Here is a 22,550-nt window from a genome sequence, read left to right on the forward strand (position 1 = left end):
ATGCCGAGTCCGTGTAAATGTTTACAGTTTTTCCTTCGGCTTTCTCTAGAGCTTGAGTCAAGGCCACAATTTCCGCAAGTTGTGCCGATGCTGGCTGGGGATAATTCCTGATTCCAACGTGACATGTGTTTTGTCATGCAGCTGCTGTACGACCGCATAGGCAGCTACGTTTCCTGTGTCTCCCTTGTAGCAACATCCGTCTGTGTACAGCCATAGGTCTGGAGATGTCAGTGGTTCATTTTCCAGGTCTGGTCTCAGTTTGAGCTCTTGTGCTGCCCTCTCTTGGCAGGAGTGTGCTAGGCCATCTTCTGCGGTAAGTGCATCTGCCATGTTCTTGTCGGTGTTCACAAAGGTGATGTGTGACTGGGTGCATTTGTTCTGGATTTTGTTTTTTCTGTCCGCACTGAAGGTAAATTCTTTGCTGATGAGGTATGCTGCCACCCCGTGGTGGGTGTGTATTTGCATCTTGTGGCACATTACCAGATGGGCTGTCTTCTCAATCGCCTTGGCTACCGCCGCAACGTACCTGGAGCAGGCGGTCTGGCCAGTTTCAATGTGGTCAAGTTTTGAAGAGTGGTACATGAGTACTCTTCTCTCCCCCTCATGTTTCTGAAAAAGGACGGCGGATGCAAAACCTTCCTTTTCAGAAACATCCAGGTGAAATGTTTTACCGTAGTCTGGTGCCGTGAGAGCAGCAGCCACAGACAGGTCAGTCTTCAGGTGCCCAAACGCCGTTGAAACTTCAGGAGTCCATGTAAGTGGGGCCTGTAGGTTTCTTGGGCCAGCTTCTCGAACAATTTCTCTCAGAGGTTCAGTTCTTTCAGTATAGTCTGGGATGTGAGTACGACTGTATCCCGTCAACCCCAGGAAAGAGAGCATTCCTGAAACAGTAATGGGCCTGGGATGATGTAGGATTGAGTTTCGGTGTGATTTTGAGAGGCCGGCCCCCTCGCTTGAGATTTCCCTTCCCAGGAACAGAACGGTTCGTCTGCATGATTGGACTTTTGACATCTTGACTTTGTAGCCTTTGACTGCCAGAAAGTCTAACAGGGTTTTAGTCATTTCTAGACAGAGGTCTGAGGTGGGAGCCCCCAACAACAGGTCGTCTACGTATTGTATGAGTATCACTCCTTCTGGGATTTTTAGTTCTGCCAGGTGAGTCTTCAGAATATAATTGAAGATTCCCGGGGAAGAAGTGTAACCTTGGGGAAGTACGGAATAGGTAAATTGCTGATTCTCGTAGGTAAAGGCAAAAAGTGGCTGGGAAGCCTCATCCAATGGGATGCTGAAAAAGGCATTGGCCAAGTCCACTACGGTGAAATACCGATGTTTGGGTGACAGGTTGCTCAGTATGATGTGTGGGTCTGGAACAGGGAGATCGATGGGTGTGGTAACTTCATTTACAGCCCGGAAATCCTGCACCATCCGGTATGTTTCTCCTCCTGCCTTCAGAACAGGAAGTATGGGGGTGTTCCAGGGTGACCGAGTCCTGTATATGCACCCAGCTCCAAGGAGGCCTTCGATAGTGGGTCTGATCCCCTCTGTCTGTTCTTGCTTCAATCGATATTGGGTTCGAAATATTGGTACCTGTGCCGGATTGGTTAGGGTAATGCACACTGGTTGGACCTGTAACTTTCCCACGTCAAATGGTGTGGTTGTCCATATTGCCTTGTCTATGGACTCCAAGACAGCAGGAGAGGAAGGGTGATCAGAATATGGTTTCCCGTGATGCCTGGGGAGAGTGAGGCGCTCAGGCTGGCACTGTTCTTCAGTGTCCACCATGGTCAGACGCCACATCTCTTCGGTGGTTGCCTTCAACAGGCCTGGTGTACTAGTCGCTTCCCAAGTGAGTTTCGAGGCCCTTTTTATCATTGGACCCAGGCTTCGGGCCTCGTGTCCATTCCCTACTGCGAGGGTCACGTGTGGAGCAGAGTCGGGTCCCAGTTGATACCAAGGTTTAGTATGGTGTGGGAGTATGACTAGGGCTGCCACCCCCTCAGGGCCGCACACGATGGTAAGGCAGCGTATGTTTGGGGTAAGATGCATCATGTTTTCATCCCAGTCTTGTGTGTAAGGCGTGTCTTCGTCGTCAGTGACGTTGAGAGTGCAGTGCAACTCTGCCAGTGGTGTCTTATAGGGATGAAAGGTGTATATTAGCTTCCTCCATTGGTTGAATTGAAATTGGATGGCAGGAGTTCCAGGTCCAGATGGTAGGCACTTGAGCCAGTAAACCTCCTGTGTGGTGGATAGAGCAGGTGCGGGCAGAATTGGGAGCATCAGGATTCGGGCCCTTGGCGGTGGATCGAGCGCGACCTCCACACCTGACTCAGTTAGGTAGATTGCGCATCCTAACTTACAGAGTAGGTCTCGACCTAGTAGGTTGATTGGGCAATTTGGACAATATAGGAATTGGTGTTTCAAACTGGAAGGGCCCCACTGGAACAATAGGGGAGTAGTTTTGTATTGATCTTCAGGATTTCCTGAAACCCCCACCACCTTTACCTTGTCTGAAGAGAGGGTTTGATTAGAATTGATGGCGGAATATGTACATCCAGTGTCCACAAGGAACCTGTGGGTGACCCCTTGTACTACACATGTAATAGTGGGTTCCGTGTGGACAGAGAATTGTTGGCCATCTAACCCGACTGGTGGTGGTGGGCAGCCTCATTCCCATGGGGGGTATCCCTCGGACATCCCCTGGAAGGTGGGACCGGTAGGGGGCGCTGGGTTGTAGGCTGGTGGATATTCCTGGGCAGGGGCTGGTGGATATCCCTGGGCAGGGGCTGGTGGATATCCCTGGGCAGGGGCTGGGTACCTTGGGGGCCCTCTTCCCCGTTGTCCACCTCTCCTCCCCCTGTAGGCCAAGTATGACTGGCGCTGCGGAGAGAGGGGAGCGGGGCAGTCTCTGGCGTAATGGCCTTCGTGGTTACAGTTGTAGCAGTGAATGGGTCTTGCTTGTGGCGGTCCCCCCCCCTGTTTGTGGTGCCCCCCCATGCTTGTGCTGGGGGGTTGGAGAAACTCGGCTGGGCATAACCTCCATATCCGTAGCTGGCTCCTGGATTTGGAGGGGCGGCGTATACGACCGGTGCCTGTGCGGGGGTCGGTGGTGCTGGAGCGGCCACCAACATCTGGTTCATGGTCTGAGTCAAAATCTTGGCTATATGAGTGGGTTCCTCCGCCACCATTTGCTTTTTAGGCTTTGCGGTCTTTTGGGCCTCATTCAATTGTAATTTGAGCAACTGGAGTTGCAGCGACTGAACTTGTGAATCAGCCGTGCCCTTGTCTTTGTTGTATTGAGAGATGTGATGGTGGACATGGGAGTTGAATTGGGCAGTGGGCAAGGCCATCAGCCCCACTGTGGCCCTAAACTTGGTTTTCACTTCTGTGGGTGTCCCATTCACCACCATCTCCTTCCACATGCTGAGAGTGGTTCCGCTTTGGTCATGGGGTTCAATGTGGACTGACCTCCAGGTGGTCTTGGCCCTATCTAGGTATTGAGCTGCCTGCTCCCCGTCTTCCATGGCAAAAGAGGTAAGGGTTGCATAATTTTTCTCGGTGGGATATGCCCTTCTGAGCTCATTCCACAGTGATACTCTGTATTTCTCAGGTTCTGTTGCTGACCCCAATTTTTCCAGTCCTGCTGTGTTTATTAGGGCATTCATGGTTGTGTAGTCGGTTGACCTAGCCAATAAGGCCTTCATGTCCCCCAAGGCAAGCCGGACCCCGGAAGTTAGGGACTGAAGCTGAAGCAGCCAGGCTGAGGCACCCCCATGTAAGCTCGGGAGCTGTTCCATCAAGGCTGTTAAATCTTGCATCTTCCAGGCAACGTATTCCTCTCGGTGCGTTGTGTCGTCCATCCTGAGTGGCATTTGATGCGACCCATGTCGTCTTTGATCTTCTTCTTCTTCTCCTCTCCTTTTTCTGGCTATGAGGCGCCTCGACCGTCTTACTGCCGTTTCAACGGGGGTTGATTTTCCCTTAAAAACTCCTTGTATCAGGACCATTTCACCCGTTTCTCCTGCGACTTCTTCCATGAGTTTCAGTTGGCTTTCTGCCTCCCATACACCTGCAGCCGTGAGGGGAACGTCTTCCTCTGTCTCCTCTTGTGATTCCATATCATCTCCTTCCTGTTCTTCCGGTTCGCTAAAAGTCATTAAATTTTCTTCTTGTCGGCGGCCACTTGTGAAATTCTATGTTCTCTGTACACTCTGGATGTGCAGGAGGTGGGGGTTCCCCTCCCCTCTGACTTCAAGCTGCTCCCGTTGCCCCCTGCTCCATCTATGAATGGATTCCTCGTGTGGCCACTGGGGTGGAGCTGTTCTCGCATAGATCTAGGGGCATGCATGTCAGATGGCCCTGGTGTACACCTTTGTGCACCCACTGGTGTGGAGTAATCCTGTGGGCCAGGCTTTAATTCTTCACACTCCAGGTGGCCCCCTGTTATCAACGTATCCCCTCTAAGTACTCCTTCTTTTACAAGGAACACAGGGGCCTGTGTTGACGCAGGCCCGGCCCTTTTCCCCTTATCAGTATAAGGTGGAGGCAGATTTGATAGGACCGGGTAAAGGGGTCGGGTCGTTGAGGGCACTTGTGTTGGCGGGGCAGAGGGAAATGGATTTGGCGCCATCTCCTGGTGGTGGTCCGTCTGCTCATCTTCCCCTTGTGAGGGCGTGGCCACCCCCATCATTTCCGTTTTTTTATTCAGTTGTGCTCTTAGCGCCTCTTCGATGGCCCAAGTTCCTATCTTCAGTTCCACTTCTGCCCTTTCTCTCTGTTTAGTCCCTTTATTCTTAAATACGTGATTTTTGTTCTTTTCTGTCTCTTTCTCTCTAGCTTCCTGCAACGTCTCTTTTAACCCACATTCCATTGTTTTCAGCTGAACTGCGGATGGCGGTCCCCCTCCTAAATGACCTTCCTGTGTCCATTTTAGCTTTAATCCCTCCCAAACTTTCTTCATGTGCTTCCATTGTTCCTTTCCCCTGATCTATATTCTATTTTTTGTTCTAGGAACTCATTAAACCTCAGCTTTGGAGTATTGGGGGTCGCCATTGTGAATTTGCTTTAATCGTAATTTTATTTAATTCAATCGGAATTTAATCGTAGTTTTAATCGGAATTCTCTCCTTCTATCTGAATATAGTTAGCATATACTTCGCCCGACGTTGATTAATACCCACGAGGTACTCGAAGAGACACTGCTGCACGTGCTCTGTCTTATCTCTGAGCTTCTCCTTTGTATGTTTTAGTTCGAGAAAAACGCATGGGTCGGTATGGGATTTGTGGAGCGCACAACCAAGGGATCTATTCGACTAATTAGTCTCAACATTCAAATATTATGTTCAGATATTATTTCAATTATACATCAGTCATTTCGTTCCTGATTATACATCTAACACAGAAGTCATAGGTACATACAATATAGAAGTTTCGGATTTATCCAATAACCCTTATTATATAATTCTCTCTCTCTATGTAACCACCAACAATCTTAATGGAAACAATTACAACCACATTGCATTTTCATATAAACAGTTACAAATAGACAAAACAAGACAAAACATACAATTACAGGTTATATTTCTGACCTCTATTAATCGACCCCTATCAGACCGGACTAAGCGGATTTACTGGATAGAATTCAACTCTAGAATCCAATTCTTATCCCCTACTGATCCCTATCGAATTAACCCCTATCAGAATGAATACACGTTATCTCTCTGACCCCTGAAAGCCGATCCTTATCAGTGAATTTCTATCGGACTGAGCCGTGCCGGGTCGCGGGACAAAATTACCATTTCCCCCCTCGGTGCCAGATTTAATGAATAGTAATTAACTATCCCCTTACCGATCTCTATTCCTGATCCCTATCGAACTAACCCCTATCAGAATTAATACACATGTCCAACCCCTATCGGAACTGAGTTTATATATGTCCGACCCCTATTGGAGCTATCTAGGCCTTTAAGTGATCTCTCATCAATTGAAAGCTATCGGACTGTGCTGACCGGGTCGCGGGACAAAATTACCATTTACCCCCTCGGTGCCAGGTTTAATGAATAGTAATTAACTATCCCCTACTGATATCTCATCAATGATTTATATCACACCAGCCGTCGCTGGCTTGTTTCTACATATCTTCACTACACTGTTCTTTTCGACTCGTCAGCAAATTATAAATTTACACAAGAATTCATACTTACTCGGAAATACTGATCAAAATTTAGGCAGACTATACGACAATATGCAAAGTTTGATTTAACAGGTTTTGCTTACCTTATTTATGGTGCACCTTTAGATCAGTTTCCCGAGTTGAGCAGAATTGTTGTCCACCCAGCGAAAATCATCACTCGTCCTCCTTGAATCGTCCTTTCCACGCGCTCACCCCCTCTCTCACACCCAATCTGCTCGCTTCGACTGGACCGTTAGTTAACAATCCTCTGCGTACCAAGTTCTGTTAGTAATTAAATGTGTAGATGGGTGAGCCGGTCAAGGATCGATTCAGACTAAGTGGTAAATTTTATGACAAGTAACAGTTTATTCAGAGTGAAAATATCTAGTACAGCGTAATTACGGCTCTTCCGTTAGTTCGTGTGGAACAGCAGGCAGAGAGACCGTTAGTTTTCAGTACACCACTAATATACGGAACAGAAAGAAGGTTGATTCTAGGAAGATCGGATCTCCGGATTGGTTCAGCTGGTTGTAGTCTGTAGTCTTCCGCCATTGGCTCAGTTGTCTGTCCGTCATCGTATAATCTTCTTCGGGCACAGTGTTCGGTTAAAAGGGAGATTATGTGTGTAATGTGGGAGCTATCCTGTAGGGGACCCCACAGGCTTTACTGTGAGTTGTAGCCATGTTTTTAGCAGTAGGTTAGTCACCTGCATAAGAAATAGCAATTCTTTACACAAGCTAAAAACAGATGCACGTGTCATTTGGTTAGCTAGCAAGAAATGTGAATCGCTTCACTAGCTATCTATTCTGAACGGCGGTTATCCAGTTAGCATATCTACTTCGATTTCAGAGCGCTCTTGTCTGGGTGTGCCGGAGTGCAGAATAACTGAATTAATGAACGTACAATACGCTCTGCGCCGACTATGACCGGTGTCATTAAACTAAAAAGTAATGAACACTCTAACATGTTAAACAGCCTAACCAGCTCTGCTAGTGTGAGTAAAATAGTCAGTGAGATGTTCTCTCATTTGTGTCTGGAAGTAGTTAGCTAGCAAGGTAGCCAACTTTAGCCAGTAAGCTTGGTTGGTACAACGCATGCAGGCAAGCTGCAGAAGCATGAGCAGGCTATTCCCTATCGTTTATCAGTGCAATTTTAAAGACCAGCTAGCTGAAGGTTAGAGGGTTTATCTAATGTCCCTTCGTTTAGATTTGAGCTCATCTTGCGCTGGCTAGCATTACTTGTTGATATGCTCTCCCTATACACACACACACATTTTTTTATGGTTTGATCAAAGTTTCCAAATGTAAAAGGATTCCTGTGGTATTTAGCTACGTATTTGCAGGAATCCATTCAAGTATATTTTGTGGCTTTTGTTGAACGCGTTCTAATCTAAAGTCGCGCTGTTGCAACTGCTTGTTAACACACAGTCCAGTTCAAAGTGAATGATGACAAGCCCTTGTGGCAAATGGCGTGTTTGCGTATAGTCTTCCTGTACCGTTAGCTATGGCGCACTGGTCTGCGTAGACTCCGGTTCTGGATTGTCCTAATGCACAGCCGCTTTCCCACTCTATATTACTATAGAGTTTTCCCAAATGCCTTAGTATATGTAATTCCCAAACATTCTAATCATGAAAACGTGAAAATGACCCTATCTAATTACTCGCTTGTCATATTTTTTTAAGTGTCATTCTTCATGGGGGTGTATATGAGCAGATTTTAATACGATTTCAGTTCCGCTTTAAGATAATTGTACTGAAAACTCCATTGAATGAAAACTCCAAGAAAATGTTTTGGCCAGCAAGTGGGAGTGTTTTCAGTGGTTGCATTACATTTATTCGTGGCGCACAAGTTAGCCACACCTGCAGATTGCGTTACACAACTGAAAAGGTAAGTCTGAATACCAAATACTGAGAAGAGCGTAGGAAAGGTATAAATTCCTAAATCAGGATCGGGCCCTTAGACTTACCCAAGAACACTCCGCTGTATTTGCTCCCAAAGGTGTTTCTAACATGTATTGATTGACTCAGGGAGCTGAATACTTATGCAAAGACTATTTTAGATTTTAATTTATATGAATCTTAAAAATAAAAAAAATCTTACACTTTGACATCACAGAATATTTTGTGTAGATTGTTGACATGATTACAACCAAATCAATTTCAATCACACATTGTAACACAAAATGTGAAGAAATCCAAGGTACTTTTGTAAAGTACTGTATGTAATTACCTTTTGTATTTTTGTTTAGACATTTTAATCGAGTCATTTCATAAAGAATGGAGGACTGACTATAAGAGGCTGGAGAGAGTTCACTCCTACATTCAGTGGTAAGTGTGGTCCTAAATGCTTTGCTTCTGTTGGGCTAGTTGTATTTATTTCTAATGTATCTGTACATCTTAAAAGGCCACATTTTAAAACGGAGTCCAATCTTGGTTTCATCAGACCCAAAGAATCTTGTTGGTCATAGTCTAAGGGTCTTTAGGTGCCTTTTTGGCAAACTACAAGCAGGCTGTCATGTGCCTTTTACTGAGGAGTGGCTTCCGTCTGGCCGCTCTACCATAAAGGCCTGACTGATGGAGTGCTGCAGAGATGGTTGTCCTTTTGGAAGGTTCTCCCATCTCCACAGAGGAACGCCAGAGCTCTGTTAGTGACCATCGGTTTCTTGGTCACCTCCCTGACCAAGGCCCTTCTCCCCCGATTGCTCAGTTTGGCCAGGTGGCCAGCTGTAGGAAGAGTCTTGGTGGTTCCAAATTTCTTCCATTGAATAATGATTTAAGGCCACTGTGTTCTTGGACCTTCAATGCTGCAGAAATGTTTTGGTACCCATCCCCAGATCTGTTCCTCGACACGATCCTGTCTCAGGGCTCTAAGGACAATTCCTTTGACCTCATGGCATGGTTTTTGCTCTGACATGCACTGTCAACTGTGGGAGCTTATATAGACCGGTATGTGCCTTTCCAAATCATGACCCTATCAATTGAATTTACCACCGGTTGGACTCCCAAGTTGTATAAACATTTCAAGGATAATCAATGGAAACAGGATGCACCTGAGCTCAATTTCGAGTCTCATAGCCAAGGGTCTGAATACTTATATAAATACGTTTTCCTGTTTTATTTTTCATACATTTGCAAACATTTTTAGAAAACAGTTTTCCCATTGTCTTTATGGGGTATTGTGTGTAGATTGCGTAGGATTTTTTAAATATCAATTTTAGAATAAGGCTGTTAACGCAACAAAATGTGGAAAAGGTTGAGTTCAGAATACTTTCTTTCCGAAGGCACTGTAGCTGATGTCTGACTTGCTTAAACAAATGTGGTTTCTACTGACAATTGATATGTACAAACTATGGCCTATAGCAACGACGAGCAGATAAGAGGCAGTCCGTAATTTGGATTAAGACGTTAACGAGCGAGCTAGGACGGACGTAATCAATATAACTATTTGTTCAGCACTTTTGAAATGTACTTCGACAGAATTCAGAACATGGGTCGTTACTTACAGTATTCTCCATGTACACCAAATCAGAACTGTAGGATAAACAAAGGGGGCATATAATCGACGCAGTTAGCTTTGAACCTTTCTGGCGCAGGTGTTCCGCTAGCGACCCACCTCAACAACATCCGGTGAAATTGCAGAGCGCCAAATTCAAAATACAGAAATAGTCATAATAAACATTCATAAAAAATACAAGTGTTATACATCGGTTTAAAGATTAACTTCTTGTTAATCCAGCCGCTTTGTCAGATTTCAAAGAGGCTTTATATTGAAAGCATACCATGCGATTATCTGAGGACAGCGCCCCGCTTACCAAAAGCATACAAACATTTTACAACCATGTAAAGGAATTACAAAAGACAGAAATAGTGATTTTAAAATTAATCACTTACCTTTGAAGATCTTCATATGGTTAGAGTCCCAGCTACACAAATGTTTGTTTTGTTTGATAAAGTCCCTCTTTATATCCCAAAAACTCAGTTTTGTTCAGTAATCCACTGGTTCAAAGGCGGTCAAAACATGCAGACGAATACATCCTAATAGTACTGGTAAGGTTCGTTGAAACATGTCAAACGATGTTTATAATTAATCCTCAGGTTGTCAATCGATAATATTTCAACCGGATAATAGCGTATTCAATAGAAAGGAAAAACAACGAATGGCGCTCACTCGGCCACGCGTGCAAACTAGCTCTGCATTCTTTCTCAGTCCCACTGACAAAAAGGGTTTTATTCTTCTTGATTTTTCAGAAAACAAGCCTGAAACAATGTCTAAAGACTGACATCTAGTGGAAGCGATAGGAACTACAATATGGGTCCTAACCCATTAGATACTCGAGGCATTCAATTGAAAATACCCACATCAAAAAAATCCCACTTCCTGGATGGATTTTCCTCAGGTTTTTGTCTGCCATATCCGTTCTGTTATACTCATAATGTTATACATTATTTTAACAGTTCTGGAAACTTTATAGTTTTCTATCCAAATCTACCAATTTTATGCATATCCTAGCTTCTGGGCTTGAGTAACAAGCAGTTTAATTTGGGCATGCTTCTAATCCAGATGTCGAAATACTGCCCCCAAGCCATAAGAAGTTCTGAACCACCCATACCGGATCCGGGATAATTGTCATCAGCAACGCTGAATAGCACAGTCAAATAATATTACTATAAAATATTCATATTCATGAAATCACAAGTGCAATATTACAAAACACAGTTTAGCCTTTTGTTAATCCACCTGTTGTCTCAGATTTTGAAGTTATGCTTTACAGCGTTTATCGATCGCTCGACAAAACAATAAGTACACTTAGCATCAGGTAACTTGGTCACGAAAAGCAATCAAATTAATCTATTACCTTTGATCTTCGGATGTTTTCACTCACAATACTCCCAGTTACACAACAAATGTTCCTTCTGTTCCATAAAGATATTTTTTATATCCAAATACCTCCGTTAGTTTGGTGCGTTATGCCAAGGAATCCACCGGAAAGAGCGGTCACGACAACGCAGACAAAAAATTCCAAATTATATCCATAATGTCCACAGAAACATGTCAGACGTTTTTTATAATCAATCCTCAGGGTGTTTTTCAAATATCTATTCGATTAATATATCAACCGGGACAGTTGGCTTTTCACTAGGACCGGGAGTAACAATGGCCGCCTTTCTCTTTTTGCGCACAATTCACTCTGAGCCCCCACCTATCCATTTACGCAATGTGGTCGTTCACGCTCATTCTTCAAAATAAAAGCCTGAAACTATGTCTGAAGACTGACACCTTGAGGAAGTGATAGGAAAAGGAATCTGGTTGATATCCCTTTAAATGGAGCAATGGGAGGCTATGGAACATGGAGTTTTCAAAATAGAAGCCACTTCCTGGTTTGATTTTTCTCAGGGTTTCGCCTGCAATATCAGTTATGTTATACTCAGACAATATTTTGACAGTTTTGGAAAGTTTAGAGTTTTCTATCCTAATCTGTCAAGTATATGCATGTTCTAACATCTGGTCCTGAGAAATAGGCCGTTTACTTTGGGAACGTTATTTTTCCAAACATAAAAATAGTGCCCCCTAGCTTCAAGAGGTTAGCTTGTTATGGCTGCAATCCCAATACCGGGATCGATATGACAACTACCAGTGAAAATAGAGGGCGCCAAATTCAAACCACAGAAATCTCATAATTACAATTCCTAAAACATACACGTGTCTTATATCATTTTAAAGGTAATCCCACCAAAGTGTCTGATTTCAAATAGGCTTTTCAGTGAAAGCACTACAAACGATTGTTAGGTCTCCACCAAACCACAATAAGCACAGCCATTTTCCAGCGAAATATAGCATTCACAAAAAGCAGAAATAAAGAGAAAATGAATCACTAACCTTAATTTATCTTCATCAGATGACACTCATAGGACTTCATGTTACACAATACATGCATGTTTTTTGATAAAGTTCATATTTATATAAAAAAAATCTGAGTTTACATTGGCTATTTAGATTCACTAGTTCCAAAAACATCAAGTGATTTTGCATACCCACATCGGTTTAACAGAAATACTCATCATAAATGTAGATAATACAAGTTATACACATGGAATTATAGATATACCTCTCCTTAATGCAACCGCTGTGTCAGATTTCAAAAAAAGTTTACGGAAAAGCAACACATGCAATAATCTGAGACAGCGCTCAGAACAGAAGCCAAATTAGCCGCCATGTTGGAGTCAACAGAAACCAGAAAATACATGATAAATGTTTCCTTACTTCATCAGAATGCAGTCCTAGGAATCCCAGGTCCACAATAAATGCTTCATTTGTTCGAAAATGTCCGTTATTTATGTCCAATTAGCTACTTTGGTTAGCGCGTTTGGTAACAATTCCAAAGTCACAAAGCGTGTCCACTATAATGTGACGAAATGTCCAAAAGTTCCGTAACAGTCAGTAGAAACATGTCAAACGATGTACTGAATCAATCTTTAGAATGTTTACATATATCTTGAATAACGTTCCAACCGGAGAATTAGAATGACTTCAAATGAGCGGTGGAATGCAGGTGCTTCCCCTGTGAATGCGCATAGTGAATGCATGGTCAACCCGTGACAGTGGTGACTATTTCCTGTGTCATTCGACCCCCTTCACATTAGTCATCAGACAAAGTTATATTGACTGTTGACATCTAGTGGAAGGCGTAGGAAGTGAAAACTCATCCACATCTTGCTGTAATTTCAATGAGAGCTTGATTGAAGATCTGCTACCCCCAGAAAAAAAACAGGAAGTGTAATTTCTCAGGTTTTTGCCTGCTATATGAGTTCTGTTACACCTGCATTGTTTGCTGTTTGGGGTTTTAGGCTGGGTTTCTGTACAGCACTTTGAGATATCAGCTGATGTACGAAGGGCTATATAAATAAATTTGATTTGATTTGTTATACTCAGACATAATTCAAACCGTTTTAGAAACTTCAGTGTTTTCTATCCAATACTAATAATAATATGCATATATTAGCAACTGAGACTGAGGAGCTGGCCATTTACAATGGGCACCTTTTCATCCAAGCTACTCAATACTGCCCCTGCAGCCATAAAAAGTTAAACAAGGTTAATGAAATTAATAATTTGACATGAGTCAGAATATAAATATCTCAATCTCAGACAATACCTTTACAGTGGAGACAATAGAAGTTTAAAACATTTACAGAAAATACAAATGCCAGTGGAGGTGTTGCTGTTTTATATTCGGAACCACATTTCTGTAAAGATTAGAGGATCTCGCGTTAAATACTGTTGAAGTAATATGGCTACAGGTTCATCTGCCTCACCTAAAGCTCATTCTTGTGGGAAGCTTTATAGGCCAAGTGCTAACAAGTCAGTATCTGGATAAGGTGTGAAATGCTTGATAAAGTATGTGATATCAAGAGGTATATTTTCTGGGTTATTTAAGTATTGACTGGCTTTCATCAAGCTGCCCACTCAAGAAAAGGCTTCAAACTGTAACCAGTGCCTGCAACATGGTTCAGGTTCAGTCAACCTACCAGTTTAGTTACAAACAGCATAGGAATGAAATGATCATATATTGATCACATCTTTACTAATGCTGCAGAAATGTACTTGAAGGCAATATTCAGGTACATCGGATGTCGTGATCAAAATATAGTAGCCAAATCTAGGAAAGCCAAAGTTCCAAAGGCTGGGCCTAATATAGTGTATAAGAGGTCATGCAATAAGTTGCGTCGTGATTCCTATGTTAATGTAAATAATATTTGTTGGTCCGTGGTGTGTAATGACGAGCAAACAAAATGTGTCAAGTGCTACATCTATGAAATTGCTTATCCCAGTTACTAATAAGCATGCACCCATTAAGAGAATGACTGTAAAAACTGTTACATCCCCATGGATTGATGAGGAATTTAAAATGTGTATGGTTGAGAGGGATGAGGCAAAAGTAATGGCAAATAAGTCTGGCTGCACAAATGATTGGCAAATGTTCTGCAAATTGAGAAGTCGTGACCAAACTGATTAAAACCTCTTTGGGTTAGGGGGCACTATTTTCACCTCCGGATGAAAAGCGTGCCCAAAGTAAACTGCCTGTTACTCAGGCCCAGAAGCTAGGATATGCATATAATTGGTAGATTTGGATAGAAAACACTCTAAAGTTTCCAAAACTGTTAAAATAATGTCTGTGTATAACAGAACTGATTTGGCAGGCGAAACCCCTAGGTCTAACCATCCAGGAAAAATAAAAACCTTTAGGTCACTGTTTTCAATTAGTTTTCTATGGGAAACCCTATTTTTGAGGAACCTGGTTGCAGTTCCTATGGCTTTCACTAGATGTCAGTCTTTAGAAATTGGTTTTTCTTTTGAGAAATGAAGAAGTAGTCCTGTTCTTTCCATGTGTCACTCAGATGAACTCTTGGTCCATCCAAGTATTTTGGTGCGCTTGACCTGGAACGCACTTTATGTTGTTTTTATCCGTTATTGAAAAACAGTATATCCCGTCTTAAATTTTATCGATTATTTACGTTTTAGGGTACCTAAGGTTGGATTAGGAACGTTGTTTGAAATGTTTGGACCAAGTTTACAGGTAACTTATTAGATACTTTGTAGGCATGTTAGGCGAGTTGAAACCAGTGTATTTCTGAATCAAACGTGCCAAATAAATTGACATTTTGCATGGTCTGCTTTCGCCGTAAAGCCTTTTTGAAATCTGACAGCAGCTGGATTAACAAGAATGACATGCCGCTGGAGTAATGGCAGTGTGTTTATGTATGCGGATGACTCAACGCTATACACGTCAGCTACTACGTCAGCTACTACAAAAACTGAAATGACTGCAACACTTAACAAAGAGCTGCAGTTAGTTTCAGAATGGGTGGCAAGGAATAAGTTAGTCCTAAATATAAAAAATTTAAAAAAGCATTGTATTTGGGACAAATCATTCACTAAACCTCAACTAAATATTGTAATAAATAATGTGGAAATTGAGCAGGTTAAGGTAATCCTGGATTGTATACTGTCATGGTTTAAACATATTGATTCAACAGTAGCGAATAAAGTCTGTCCATAATAAAGTGCTACTCTACCCTAACAGCACTATCAACAAGGCAGGTCCTACAGACCCTAGTTGTCGCACCTTGACTACTGTTCAGTCTTGTGGCCACAAAGGGATTTAGGAAAATTGCATTTAGCTCAGAACAGGGCAGCACAACTGGTCCTTGGATGTACACAGAGGGCAAACATTAATAATATGCACTGGCTGAAAGTGGAGGAGAGATTGACTTCATCACTACTTTTATTTGTGAGAGGTATTGACATTGAAAGCACCAAGCGGTCTGTTTTAAACGATTGGCACACAGCTCGGACACCATGCATACACCACAAGACATGCCACCAGAGGTCTCTTCACAGTCCCCAAGTCGAGAACAGACTATGGGAGGCGCACAGTACTACATAGAGCCATGCCTACATGGAACTCTATTCCACATCAAGTAACTGATGCAAGCAGTAGAATCAGACAAAAATAGACCTTTATGGTGCACTGGGGTCTGTGAAGCAACACCTACACATACAGTTGAAGTTGGAAGTTTACATACACCTTAGCCAAATAGATTTAAACTCAGTTTTTCACAATTCCTGACATTTAATCCTTGTAAAGATTCCCTGTTTTAGGTCAGTTAGGATCACCACTTTATTTAAAGAATGTGAAATGTCAGAATAATAGTAGAGTGATTTATTTCAGCTTTTATTTCTTTCATCACATTCCCAGTGGGTCAGAAGTTTTCATACACTCAATTAGTATTTGGTAGCATTGCCTTTAAATTGTTTAACTTGGGTCAAACGTTTCGGGTAGCCTTCCACAAGCTTCCCACAATAAGTTGGGTGAATTTTGGCCCATTCCTCCTGACAGAGCTGGTGTAACTGAGTCAGGTTTGTAGGCCTCCGGGCTCGCACACGCTTTTTTAGTTCTGCCCACAAATGTTCTATAGGATTGAGGTCATGGCTTTGTGATGGTCACTCCAATACCTTGACTTTGTTGTCCTTAAGCCATTTTGCCAGAACTTTGGAAGTATGCTTTGGATCATTGTCCATTTGGAAGACCCATTTGCATTTACATTTACATTTAAGTCATTTAGCAGACGCACTTATCCAGAGCGACTTACAAATTGGTGCATTCACCTTATGACCTCCAGTGGAACAGTAGTGCATCTAAATCTTTTCAGGGGGAGGGGGGGTGAGAGGGATTACTTTATCCTATCCTAGGTATTCCTTAAAGAGGTGGGGTTTCAGGTGTCTCCGGAAGGTGGTGATTGACTCCGCTGTCCTGGCGTCGTGAGGGAGTTTGTTCCACCATTGGGGGGCCAGAGCAGCGAACAGTTTTGACTGGGCTGAGCGGGAACTGTACTTCCTCAGTGGTAGGGAGGCGAGCAGGCCAGAGGTGGATGAACGCAGTGCCCTTGTTTGGGTGTAGGGCCTGATCAGAGCCTGGAGGTACTGAGGTGCCGTTCCCCTCACAGCTCCGTAGGCAAGCACCATGGTCTTGTAGCGGATGCGAGCTTCAACTGGAAGCCAGTGGAGGGAGCGGAGGAGCGGGGTGACGTGAGAGAACTTGGGAAGGTTGAACACCAGACGGGCTGCGGCGTTCTGGATGAGTTGTAGGGGTTTAATGGCACAGGCAGGGAGCCCAGCCAACAGCGAGTTGCAGTAATCCAGACGGGAGATGACAAGTGCCTGGATTAGGACCTGCGCCGCTTCCTGTGTGAGGCAGGGTCGTACTCTGCGGATGTTGTAGAGCATGAACCTACAGGAACGGGCCACCGCCTTGATGTTAGTTGAGAACGACAGGGTGTTGTCCAGGATCACGCCAAGGTTCTTAGCGCTCTGGGAGGAGGACACAATGGAGTTGTCAACCGTGATGGCGAGATCATGGAACGGGCAGTCCTTCCCGGGAGGAAGAGCAGCTCCGTCTTGCCGAGGTTCAGCTTGAGGTGGTGATCCGTCATCCACACGGATATGTCTGCCAGACATGCAGAGATGCGATTCGCCACCTGGTCATCAGAAGGGGGAAAGGAGAAGATTAATTGTGTGTCGTCTGCATAGCAATGATAGGAGAGACCATGTGAGGTTATGACAGAGCCAAGTGACTTGGTGTATAGCGAGAATAGGAGAGGGCCTAGAACAGAGCCCTGGGGACACCAGTGGTGAGAGCACGTGGTGTGGAGACGGATTCTCGCCACGCCACCTGGTAGGAGCGACCTGTCAGGTAGGACGCAATCCAAGCGTGGGCCGCGCCGGAGATGCCCAACTCGGAGAGGGTGGAGAGGAGGATCTGATGGTTCACAGTATCGAAGGCAGCCGATAGGTCTAGAAGGATGAGAGCAGAGGAGAGAGAGTTAGCTTTAGCAGTGCGGAGCGCTCCGTGATACAGAGAAGAGCAGTCTCAGTTGAATGACTAGTCTTGAAACCTGACTGATTTGGATCAAGAAGGTCATTCTGAGAGAGATAGCGGGAGAGCTGGCCAAGGACGGCACGTTCAAGAGTTTTGGAGAGAAAAGAAAGAAGGGATACTGGTCTGTAGTTGTTGACATCGGAGGGATCGAGTGTAGGTTTTTTCAGAAGGGGTGCAACTCTCGCTCTCTTGAAGACGGAAGGGACGTAGCCAGCGGTCAGGGATGAGTTGATGAGCGAGGTGAGGTAAGGGAGGAGGTCTCCGGAAATGGTCTGGAGAAGAGAGGAGGGGATAGGGTCAAGCGGGCAGGTTGTAGGGCGGCCGGCCGTCACAAGACGCGAGATTTCATCTGGAGAGAGGGGGAGAAAGAGGTCAGAGCACAGGGTAGGGCAGTGTGAGCAGAACCAGCGGTGTCGTTTGACTTAGCAAACGAGGATCGGATGTCGTCGACCTTCTTTTCAAAATGGTTGACGAAGTCATCTGCAGAGAGGGAGGAGGGGGGAGGGGGAGGAGGATTCAGGAGGGAGGAGAAGGTTGCAAAGAGCTTCCTAGGGTTAGAGGCAGATGCTTGGAATTTAGAGTGGTAGAAAGTGGCTTTAGCAGCAGAGAGAGAAGAGGAAAATGTAGAGAGGAGGGAGTGAAAGGATGTCAGGTCCGCAGGGAGGCGAGTTTTCCTCCATTTCCGCTCGGCTGCCCGGAGCCCTGTTCTGTGAGCTCGCAATGAGTCGTCGAGCCACGGAGCGGGAGGGGAGGACCGAGCCGGCCTGGAGGATAGGGGACATAGAGAGTCAAAGGATGCAGAAAGGGAGGAGAGGAGGGTTGAGGAGGCAGAATCAGGAGATAGGTTGGAGAAGGTTTGAGCAGAGGGAAGAGATGATAGGATGGAAGAGGAGAGAGTAGCGGGGAGAGAGAGCGAAGGTTGGGACGGCGCGATACCATCCGAGTAGGGGCAGTGTGGGAAGTGTTGGATGAGAGCGAGAGGGAAAAGGATACAAGGTAGTGGTCGGAGACTTGGAGGGGAGTTGCAACGAGGTTAGTGGAAGAACAGCATCTAGTAAAGATGAGGTCGAGCGTATTTCCTGCCTTGTGAGTAGGGGGGAAGGTGAGAGGGTGAGGTCAAAAGAGGAGAGGAGTGGAAAGAAGGAGGCAGAGAGGAATGAGTCAAAGGTAGGCGTGGGGAGGTTAAAGTCGCCCAGAACTGTGAGAGGTGAGCCGTCCTCAGGAAAGGAGCTGATCAAGGCATCAAGCTCATTGATGAACTCTCCGAGGGAACCTGGAGGGCGATAAATGATAAGGATGTTAAGCTTGAAAGGGCTGGTAACTGTGACAGCATGGAATTCAAAGGAGGCGATAGACAGATGGGTAAGGGGAGAAAGAGAGAATGACCACTTGGGAGAGATGAGGATCCCGGTGCCACCACCCCGCTGACCAGAAGCTCTCGGGTGTGCGAGAACACGTGGGCAGACGAAGAGAGAGCAGTAGGAGTAGCAGTGTTGTCTGTGGTGATCCATGTTTCCGTCAGTGCCAAGAAGTCGAGGGACTGGAGGGAGACATAGGCGGAGATGAACTCTGCCTTGTTGGCCGCAGATCGGCAGTTCCAGAGGCTACCGGAGACCTGGAACTCCACGTGGGTCGTGCGCGCTGGGACCACCAGATTAGGTGGCCGCGGCCACGCGGTGTGGAGCGTTTGTATGGTCTGTGCAGAGAGGAGAGAACAGGGATAGACAGACACATAGTTGACAGGCTACACAAGAGGCTACGCTAATGCAAAGGAGATTGGAATGACAAGTGGACTACACGTCACGAGTGTTCAGAGAGTTAAGCTTACGTAGCAAGAATCTTATTGACTAAAATGATTAAAATGATACAGTACTGCTGAAGTAGGCTAGCTGGCAGAGGCTGCGTTGTTGACTAAGTAGGCTAGTTGGCATTGGCTGCGTTGTTGACACTACACTAATCAAGTCGTTCCGTTGAGTGTAATAGTTTCTACTGTGCTGCTATTCGGGGCTAGCTGGCTAGCTAGCAGTGTTGATTACGTTACGCTGCGTTAAAAGAACGACAATAGCTGGCTAACTAACCTAGGAAATCGCTCTAGACTACACAATTATCTTTGATACAAAGACGGCTATGTAGCTAGCTATGTAGCTAGCTACGATCAAACAAATCAAGCCGTTGTACTGTAATGAAATGAAATGAAAAATGTGATACTACCTGTGGAGCGAAGCGAAATGCGACCGGATTGTTGAGTGCAGAAGTTCTGTTCGGTAGACGTTGGCTAGCTGTTGGCTAGCTAGCAGAGTCTCCTATGTTAAGGACGACATAAAACTACACACTCTAAACTACACAATTATCTTAGGTACGAAGACAGCAAAGACAACTATGTAGCTAGCTAACACTACACTAATCAAGTCGTTCAGTTGAGTGTAATAGTTGTGCTGCTAATCGGTAGACGGTGGACTAGCTAACGGTGGACGTTAGCTAGCTGGCTAGCTGCAGGGCAGTGTAGACTGCGTTAGGACGACGAAATACGATAATTACGCAATTATCTATGATACAAAGACGGCTGTGTAGCTAGCTAAGAAGAAATTGATAAGATTAGACAAATCAAACCGTTGTACTTTGGTCAATGTAATACTACCTGCGGACCGAGTGCAGATGCGACCGCTCGCTCCAACCCGGAAGTACTCCAAGGTTTAACGTCTCTGGGATATGTGGGACGGTAGCGTCCAACCTGGCCAAAAGCCAGAGAAAATGCAGAGCGCCAAATTCAAATAAATTACTATGAAAATCAAACTTTCATGAAATCACACATGCAAGATAGCAAATTAAAGCTACACGTGTTGTGAATCCAGCCAACATGTCAGATTTCAAAAAGCAAACAATTCTATTATCTGAGGATAGTACCATAGCAAACAAAGAAAGAAAAGCATATTTCAACCCTGCAGGCGCTAAACACAGAAATAAAAATATAATTCATGCCTTACCTTTGAGCTTCTTTTGTTGGCACTCCAATATGTCCCATAAACATCACAAATGGTCCTTTTGTTCGATTAATTCCGTCTATATATCCAAAATGTAAATTTATTTGGTGCGTTTGATCCAGAAAAACACTGGTTCCAACTTGCGCAACGTGACTACAAAATATCTCAAAAGTTACCTGTAAACTTTGCCAAAACATTTCAAACTACTTTTGTAATACAACTTGAGGTATTTTTTTACGTAAATGATTGATAAAATTGAAGACTGGATGATCTGTAGCATGCTTTCTGGTCACGCGCCTCTATCTAACAGTACACTTCAAGTTACCCTCATTCAAGATGGCCATTACACAAAGGAAAACCTCAACCAATTTCTAAAGACTGTTGACATCCAGTGGAAGCGATAGGAACTGCAACAAGGTCCCTTAGAAATCTGGATTCTCAATGAAAACCCATTGAAAAGAGTGACCTAAAAAATAAAATAAATCTGAATGGTTTGTCCTCTGGGTTTCTCCTGCCAAATAAGTTCTGTTATACTCAGACATGATTCAAACAGTTTTAGAAACTTCAGGGTGTTTTCTATCCAAATCTACTAATAATATGCATATTTTATCTTCTGGGGATGAGTAGCAGGCAGTTGAATTCGGGCATGCATTTCATCCGGATGTGAAAATATTGCCCCCTGTCACCAAGAAGTTAAATTAATTTGCAAATAAATTCATTAAAAATCCTACAATGTGATTTTCTGGATTTTTTCCCCGCATTTTGTCTGTAATAGTTGAAGTGTACCTATGAAAATTACAGGCCTCTCATCTTTTTAAGTGGGAGAACTTGCACAATTGGTGGCTGACTAAATACTTTTTGCCCCACTGTATATAGCCCTTCGTACATCAGCTGATATCTCAAAGTGCTGTACAGAAACTCAGCCTAAAACCCCAAACAGCAGACAATGCAGGTGTTTAAGCACGTTGGCTCTGAAAAACTCCCTAGAAAGGCCGAAACCTAGAGAGGAACTAGGCTATGAGGGGTGGCCTGTCCTCTTCTGGCTGTGCCTGGTGGAGATTATAACAGAACATGGCAAAGATGTTCAAATGTTCATAAATGACCAGCATGGTCAAATAATAGGTCTGGGACAGGTAGCATGTCCGGTGAACAGGCAGAACAGTTGAAACTGGAGCAGCAGCACGGCCAGGTGGACTGGGGACAGCAAGGAGTCATCATGCCAGGTAGTCCTGAGGCATGGTCCTAGGGCTCAGGTCCTCCGAGAGAGAGAAAGAGAGAATTAGAGAGAGCATACTTAAATTCACACAGGACACCGGATAAGAGAGAAGTACTCCAGATATAACAAACTGACCCTAGCCCCCCGCCACAAACTACTGCAGCATAAATACTGGAGGCTGAGACAGGAGGGGTCAGGAGACACTGTGGCCCAATCCGATAATACCCCCGGACAGGGCCAAACAGGAAGGATATAACCCCACCCACTTTGTCAAAGCACAGCCCCCACACCACTAGGGGGATATCTTCAACCACCAACTTACCATCCTGAGACAAGGCCGAGTATAGCCCACAAAGATCTCCGCCATGGCACAACCCAAGGGGGGGTGCCAACCCAGACAGGCAGATCACATTGCTTTAAGACATGAAGGTCAGTCAATGCGGAACATTTCAATGACTTTGAAAGTTTCTTCAAGTGCAGCCGCAAAAACCAAGCCACAGGAAAGGAAGAGTTAACTCTGCTGCAGAAGATAAAATTCATTAGAGTTAACTGCACCTCAAATTGCATCCCAAATAAATGCTTCAGAGTTCAAGTAACGGACACATCTCATCTCATGCCTCCATGGTTGAATTGCTGCGAAGAAACCACTACTAAAGGACACTAATAAGAAGAGACTTGCTTGGGCCAAGAAACACAAGCAATGGACATTAGAGTGGCAGGAAGCCTAGTGGTTAGATCGTTGGGCCAG

General features: G+C 44.5%; 1 protein-coding gene across 2 annotated transcripts in view; it reads left to right on the forward strand.

The window, feature by feature from the left end:
- The window catches only part of LOC115102122 (opioid growth factor receptor-like), a 40,060-nt gene that overhangs the window by 14,123 nt on the left and 3,387 nt on the right, over positions 1 to 22,550 (forward strand). For both annotated transcript variants that reach the window (XM_029621721.2, XM_029621722.2), the window contains exon 4: positions 8,417 to 8,495. In XM_029621721.2, coding sequence (XP_029477581.1) covers positions 8,417 to 8,495 — 79 coding nt within the window. The remainder of the gene's footprint in view (positions 1 to 8,416; positions 8,496 to 22,550) is intronic.

Source organism: Oncorhynchus nerka, linkage group LG20 (assembly GCF_034236695.1).
Source record: "Oncorhynchus nerka isolate Pitt River linkage group LG20, Oner_Uvic_2.0, whole genome shotgun sequence".
Lineage (NCBI taxonomy): Eukaryota > Metazoa > Chordata > Actinopteri > Salmoniformes > Salmonidae > Oncorhynchus > Oncorhynchus nerka.